This window comes from Drosophila yakuba, chromosome 2R (genome assembly GCF_016746365.2).
Source record: "Drosophila yakuba strain Tai18E2 chromosome 2R, Prin_Dyak_Tai18E2_2.1, whole genome shotgun sequence".
Lineage (NCBI taxonomy): Eukaryota > Metazoa > Arthropoda > Insecta > Diptera > Drosophilidae > Drosophila > Drosophila yakuba.
Genome location: NC_052528.2, coordinates 6,136,827 through 6,144,629, shown reverse-complemented (window position 1 = coordinate 6,144,629; position 7,803 = coordinate 6,136,827). Strand labels below are relative to the sequence as shown.

The 7,803-nt window shown below is 40.9% G+C and overlaps 1 protein-coding gene across 1 annotated transcript; it reads right to left on the bottom strand.

Moving 5' to 3' along the window:
- Positions 1–157: 157 nt before the first annotated feature.
- On the bottom strand, positions 158–3,182 carry LOC6529447 (cilia- and flagella-associated protein 91). The gene is made up of 3 exons (XM_002090413.4): positions 2,861–3,182; positions 2,562–2,799; positions 158–2,509 (listed from the first exon to the last, which is right to left on the bottom strand). The coding sequence occupies exons 1-3, from the start codon at positions 3,081–3,083 to the stop codon at positions 310–312; spliced, it is 2,661 nt and encodes an 886-aa protein (XP_002090449.1). The 5' UTR covers positions 3,084–3,182; the 3' UTR covers positions 158–309.
- Positions 3,183–7,803: the final 4,621 nt, after the last annotated feature.

Below are 7,803 nucleotides of genomic sequence, written 5' to 3'. Positions count from 1 at the left end.
TAACTTCCCAACTAGCTCGCTATAATGCCCAGGCCCTATTGGATTGTGGGTAAGTCGGTCAATTCGGAGCAAATATTATTCGCCAGGCAACCAGTTAGCTGCTAGGGAGTCACGTTGTTTGTTTGCCAATCGATAGGCGGCGCATAAAAACTAGTTGTAAAGTCGAAAATCAAAACGCCATCTAACCTTAATTATGAATACTAATTAAGGCTAAGATACACGTGTTGTCAAAAATATTTATTAAAAATATACATAAAGTAGATAGCTTTTATACACATTTCAGAAAACAAAACTTCTTATTTTTATAAGCTATAGTTTCTTGTTTTCCTCTTCTTTTTCTGTAAAATACATAACTTTTTCTATTATGTTTTCCTCTAGGTTTTCCTGGGATGAAGATCGACTCATACAATCTGGAAGCCATGGCCAAGCATCGTCTTCGACGTCGGATTCTATTTCGATGAACTTTGAATCAAGAGAATTTGGGGGAGATCCTTTGTAGGTTTTATCTGGTTCAAGACCCTTGAGTCGCTTACTACTTTTTCTTTCAAGGCTAAACCACGCATTTTTGCTTATCTTCTTACCAGAAACAAAACTGAGATCAGATTGAATTTCCGGTAGTGGTTGCCAAAAGCATAGTTTGTCGCTGATACGGTTTTCATTATTTCTTGATGAAGCTTCGAACTTGTGCAACATTTCATCAAAAACAATATCTAGCAGGTCATTATAGTTTTCATAAACGATGCGTTCGGCTTCTTCCTTCCAACGTCTGCCGGGAACCGATTGTCGAATAAGTTTTCTAATAATGGCATGAGCTTCGCACCAGGAAGTGCTCTGGGTCGTTTCGCTTTCACTGTCAGAAGAGAACAAATACAGATCGTTGTCGATGAGGCGATCGATTAGGTCGCTAGTCAGCGTGCTGGAAATGTCATAGGGTTCTAGTGCATTCCAAATTCTGTCAAAGACCACATCTTCAACTATGTACTGCACAATCATAGTGATCTCATGCCGCTGCAGAGCAGCATTCAGATCCGGAAAGACCATATCGTGCAGCATAAGTCGGAGTGGAATATAGTTAAGTGGATTTTGTATGAGCTTGAAGCTCTCCAGCCATCGTTCTATGTCTACATCAATTTGTCTGGCCATTTCTGTGACTGCTTCCGCTGCCTCGTTGGCAGCCATGTAGCCCAGATCGGTGGTCAGAATACTGTACACATAGTGATCACTTATATCGGTGTTGACTGAATTCGTATACTGGAACATCTCCTCGTAGAGCATCCTAATGCTGTTCTCCTTTTGCCTCAAACCCGCCTCGGCCGCTTCACGTTGCCAGCGTTGTTTATCGACCAATAGTGAGAAGAAGTGCAGCCGGCGTTGCTCCTTTAAGCGATTCATTTCTTCGCTGAGGAACTGCATCATAAAACCAATTAAACTGCCTTCGTAGGCCAGAAGCATGTTTTTCAGGTCGTTTTTCTGTACGTCCCTGGCAATTTTTTGTGGGTGATCGTTATTTAGCTGATCTTTCTGCCTCTTGAGATGCTGCTTAATAGCTTCCTTTTGTGTGAGCTTTTCCGAAAACCGTGCAGTGTACATGTTCCTCTCGTACAGATTGCTGTACCTATTTAGGGGCATCAGTGACCTCCTGCCTCGTCTGTCTGATTTTTGTGTAAATATTACTTTAAGGCACTGGGGCTTAGGCTTCTGGTCTTTAGGTGAGACTCTCAGCGTTTTTAGCAAACGGTGGAGCTCCTCCAGATGGTGCTCATCGCAGAATCGGTTCTCTATCTCAGTAATACGTAGCTTGGGCTGGGACCATTGCTTCAGTTTGCCGAATGGACACTCAATTATTTTCATATTTATTTGTTTCTCAAGCTCGTCAATTCTCATATTGAAAGCGCGTGTTTTGGTGGTCGAGGTGAAATTTCGACGTTCTGGATCCACTCCGTATCTCATGGATGGAGCGTAGAAATCTGAGCAAGGAGATCCCAAGGAGTGCATCGGTGTCTGCTTCTGCCACTTAATCGAGGTTTTGGCCAACTGCTTGCTAATACGGCGCATGCCGCGCTGGTAGTCGATTTCATTCTTACGCAATGCCTCCTTACGACGCTTCTCGATCAGTTCGCATCCACGTTCCATACGCGTTTTGGATGCAGCATGCATTTCCCGCTCCCTTTTATCGAACATCTTGATCACGATCTCTAGTCGCATCATCTGGCACTCCTGGATCCGTTCCTCCCGCTCTATCCAGTGCTCCCATTCGAAGGCCTCCGCCATGGTTGCGTACTGATTAATGTCAAGTTTCTTGCAATCGAGCCGTTGCTGCTTCAGGTTAGTCTTCACTGCATCCAGAAATTTATGCCGTCTACGAGCTCGCTCGAAAAATTCCACCTCGTACAGACCAGGAGGCTTGTTGCCCGGCAGAACTGAGGGCAGGGTAAACAGCTCTAGGGTACGGGCTTCATCTCTATTGTAGATTTCTGGCAAATAGGCCAAGGTCTGCGCGGAGGATTCCCTAAGGATTGGTCTGGTTAATACCCGCCTTTACTGTATTTCAATTCTGTTACCTATATAGGGTCTGAGTGGTTTCATCCTTGAATGGCGAGGGGTCCACATAATTCGGAAAGAAATCGCATTTGTTCCTCAATTCCATTCGTTTCGGCTTGGTGGGCTTTATAAAAACTTCTTGGCAGCTGATGTTTGCACTACGTCCTTTTAGAAAAAATACACCCGGTGCATTAAATTGGCATTCTTCATCTACGCGCGGCTGCTTTCCAGCTCTTCGTGCAAAGGGATTATTCTCGCCTTAGAAATTACAAATTTGCTAGCTTATGAAAATACATTTCGCCGAACAAGTGCAACTCACCGGCGGCCAATCGCTGGTCCTGTAAAGGAGTTGCAATTACACATGATTTGAGATTCTTTTTCGAAATTCCTATCTTATTTTGAGGGAGTTTCTTTTGAATCGCAGTTTTTTCCCTTGGGACATCCATAGGTTGGAATTCTCGGTTTTCTTCAAGAAATTTTAGTATCCGTTCCCTTCGTTCCTCCGCTAAAGCCTTTTTCTTGCCCAGCTTGCGTTCTCGCATTTTTAATGTGCATATTTTGTTGAAAGTTGAGTATCGGAAGTTGATTTTTCATTGAGGAGTAGTTTGCATAGCCTTCTGTTGTTCACAATCTATGAATTTATTAATAACGAATTGTGTTTACCATTTTCGAACCTAAAATTTAAATTAATTGAAACACATAATCACGTTGGACGGCAGTCAGACTAATCTGCTGGGGTTGACATTTTTAAAGTTTTTATTCCCGTTACTCGTAGGGTAAAAGGGTATACTAGATTCGTTGAAAAGTATGTAACAGGCAGAAGGAAGCGCTTCCGACCATATAAAGTATATATATTCTTGATTATGGACTATGAATCTTGCTTTTAAATTTTTGCTAAGCACGTTTAGGGAACTTTTAAAATTAAAACATCATTTACGAGTACTGTAATCTCTTACCTATGTAAGACACATAATTTCTACGTTTTTGGAAAAAGTGTACACTTATTTTGCCACCACTTTCTTTCCCGACCACTGCTCTCGTTAAAAAAGGAATTCATTGTTATGAAAGCCATATAATTATTATTTTTGTTTTATTTTGCATGGAAGAGCCTACCCCCATAATGGGATTAACTCATCAATATCAATTTGAGTCATTGAAAATAGTCCGAAAATTTCCTCTCGGTCTAAAGAAATATCTGGGCTTAGAAAGTGAGGCAATAGTGAGATGTGTACAAATGACCCCAAATGGGTTGCCTTCCTTAAAATCTGACCCACCACCTCGACAGGACGTTAATCATTTATTATCCGACATGTCTGTGATTATTTAGCTTTTTGTCTTGGCCCGGCTATAACTCATTTTCTTTGCAGGCTTAAAATTTTTGAAGTCATTGAAAATGGTTCTTGGCTCGTCTGATTTTCCCCCGGCGAGGGCGCAACTAATTTTGTGTAATAATTTATGAGCGAAGTTTGCTCGGTTCTTGGGTAGAAGGAAATGCTTTTCGATAAGAAGTGCTTTTGACGATTAAGCGCAACACTCGAGCAAGCTGTGAGGCGTAAATTGTTGTTTTTTCAGTCCCAGCTCGAGGGCTTTAAACATTGAGGGTTCTTTTGTGGGCAATTTAGGACTGTTCTTGTTAGGAAAAAGTTTCTTGAAAAGGCGAAATTTGGGGAGCACCTATTTGGGGAACGCTTGAAAACTTGACCCATTTTGACAGCTTCACAGATTGCCAACTTTTAATTGGCATTAATTTTTATCAACTCCGGAACCGATGCTTAACGGTGCAATTGCGAACTCATGTTCGAGCTTAGCGGGCACATTAATTATCGCTTAAAAGCCTCATCTCCGTCCAATTTCAGCTTCCCTCTTGCACTTTGCCATTAATTACCTCTGCTAAGCATTTGGCCCATTTATCAGACTCCCCTCCGTCCTGATTTTGCTGCTCGGTAAAGGGTATCACGGCGCTATTCGCTGCCTGCGTGACCCCATCAAAAGTAATGATCCTAATTAGGCAACAGCTTTTTCGGCAAACACTTGAGCCGATTAGAACCAATGCTTGAATTTATCCACCCGTTCGCCTCTCCTTTTGCATCACTCGTATTGTAATAGGGTTTTCACAGTCAAGTACATCTACGTCAACTGTAAAAAATGTATTGATGACCAATAACAGTTCTAAGTACATAACTACTTAAGTACACATTTGCTTGTATAATCGCATTTAAAAGATTTGCCAAACAAGCTGTTAAAAAGGAACTCAACTTAACGGTACGACTAAAAATTTGGTTGATTTACTTGTTTCGTGTATCATAAGAAACAAAGTCAAACCCACGAGATCGCATTTTAACACAATTTATAATACTATTGGACCTAAGTTTAATGAAAAACCTTTATTGTGATCTTCAATAATATTTTAATTATCGCATAGTCTAGAATATGTAATATAGTAATGTTGGCCTGAGGGCTTTAAGTTATAATACAAGGTATCAGCCAATATATTGTGTTCAATCAGTGACTTAAGGTAAAAACAAAAATAAATAAATGAGCTAATTTTTCTAAAATCAACTAGACAGAACGCTATAGACCAATTCAAAAATAAACAAGAGAGAACGCTATAGTCGAGTTCCCCGACTATCTGATACCCGTTACTCAGCTAGTGAAAGTGCGAAGGAGGTCTTCAACACTGACAGTTTTTGGCGGTTTGTGGGCGTTAGAGTGGGCGTGGCAAAAACTTTTTAGACAAATCAATAGAAATTTACAACACCAATACAAAAATGAAAAAATATAAAAACATTTTTCAAAAGTGTGGGCGTGGCAGTTTTGAGCGGTTTGTGGTCGTTAAAGTGGGCGTGGCCACATGAATCGACAAACTTGCGCTGCGCCTATGTCTCCGTAGTCTTAGGCTTAGAGGCTAGTCTTACTCTACGAGTAACGGGTATAAAAATATAACTTTTTTAATGTATACCCAATATTATTACACTTTTAAGTATTCCTTTTATTGAACAGAAATCTCCCAGAGTTTCTATGTAATAGCCTTTGAAAAAGAGGAGCAGCAGCTATCATGGGTTTCCCTTGTTCGCTTACGCTTCATATCGAACTTTTTCTTAAAGTTCATTAAAATCTAAGAGGAAACCCCTGCAATCTCTGGCTAACTAAAATAAGTTCTACGCTTGCTTTTCTCCATTTTGTTTGCTTCTGGAAAGGAGGTGCTTTTCTATTTTCATTTTCCAAATAATGCGTATTTATGAGTAAACAATGAAATTATATTTACTCTTGCTGTGTCAATATTTGCATGCAATTAATTTTCCCATCCTCGGCGGCAGCAGCATAAGCATGGTGGCCACCAGCCATCATAAACCATGACGAGCAGCGAAAAATCAAAACCAAACGAAGCATGGAGCGAGGGCAAAGTGCCGTAACGTGTGCAGAGAGCCGCACTCTTCCGGGATCTTGGAAAATGCCAACCCAACTCACACCCTCGCCCACACCCACATCCACACCCCCACCCACAATGTCCTTGCTCCTGGGTCTGCCGCAATTTACTTTAAAAGTATTGCTAACGAAGGAATCGAAGACGAGTGGCTTGGCATCGACTTTGTTTTTGGTTTTTTGTTGTTTCTGGTATTTTCGTATCCCGACGCTGATGATGGGCGATGATAACGAGATGCTCCGCTAAAGTTTGCCAAGCTTGTGGCGTCTCTTCCTTTGGCGCATCCTTTGTGGCGGGTCCGGAAAGTTCGGGCTAATGCCAGCCACATTTTGCTTTCCCTTAAAAAACTTCGTTTGCATGCTTTCGACTTTTTTAATTAAATCTTCGGGCAGAAGACAAATAGAATTGGCCAAAGTGCGCCTGAATATTGGGAAATGGTGGCAGAAAACACCACCACCACCCCAACCAGCCAGAACCAAGGAAACAGTTAACTCCTCCCAAAAATGAAGCCATTAAACTATATCCAACTCGTTTCGCTTAATGGCCAGGCCGTTTAAATTTACAGGCCTCGTCGGAAAATAACAACAAGAAAAGGGATCTCAGGGATTCGCTTGGCTTCATTTTGGGTTATCAAAAATATTTTCAGGCACTTAAATTAATTTATAGCTCAATGGGCTCCCCTTAAAAGTCTAAATATCAATATAATTCCCTTTGATAGAGGCTTCCTATCAGAAGCGCAACAATGGGAGTTTAAATATCAATCAAATTTACTCCAGAATTTCTGTTTATAGAGGTGGATAATTATATGTTTATTAAAGCCCGGCAGCATTTTGATCGGAATTCTGTTTAAACTTCATTAATTTCAATTTAATTTAAACTTTAAGCAAGGTTACATCCGCCCAATGCAAAGCTGCCCTTGACTACACCCCTGTTTTTGCCTAAATTAATGTTTTCAGCGCAAAAAAATGTAAATCAATATTTATTGTAATGCACGTTGCTTGTGGATGCCCCCAGCTAAATGGGTATTTCGATAATAAGTTGTTGTACACAGAAACGATATTTCCAAGTAGTGAAATATGGGACACCTAAATTATAGAAAAGTAAGGAAAATAAAATAATAAATAAAAGCATAGTTTTTATTCATTTTGAATATCAAACTCCGAAAATACACAGTTTATGTTATCACAGGAAAGGGATTCAAACTTAAGGGTATACAATTTTCGACCCATATCCGGTTAACCTCTAGATATTTTCTTATATTGTGGTTTTTTGTAATGTTGTCTTTTGTGGTGTTTTGCCCTTCGCGCGTATGTCGTAAAATTTATGACTCGAAATGTTTTGGCATTACTTTCGGGTGGTGTATCTGCGGCCATGTAGCACTCGAAAAGGTGGGCGTCTCGTTAGGCGTGGCATCTGGTGGGGCCAGCCCCTTTCTTGCTTTTTATTCTCGATATGGGGCAGGCATAAAAAACAGCAACCATATTTATATATGAAAATTTGTTTAGATTTATGCACAGAAATTTGCATTTTTTATGCTCGTGCTGCTGCTCTGAATTGTTTTGGGTATAAAAGGGATTTGGATTTGAGTATTCCATCGGCCATATTGTCGGTGTGCCATTTATCAACTACTTCGCTTCGCCGGCAACTTTTTGGGGCCAAACATAAAATTGCACTCATGCAGGCAGTGGCAGTTCCAGTGGCAGCGGCAGCGCAGCAACCAATCTAACCATAACCAACCAGCCATAACCAAAGCCCAGCCAAGTGCATGTGGGCTGCTCCCCCTAATCCCAGATCCTTTTTCGTCCTTTTGGCGAAAAACTATTCTCGCATTCGAAGCG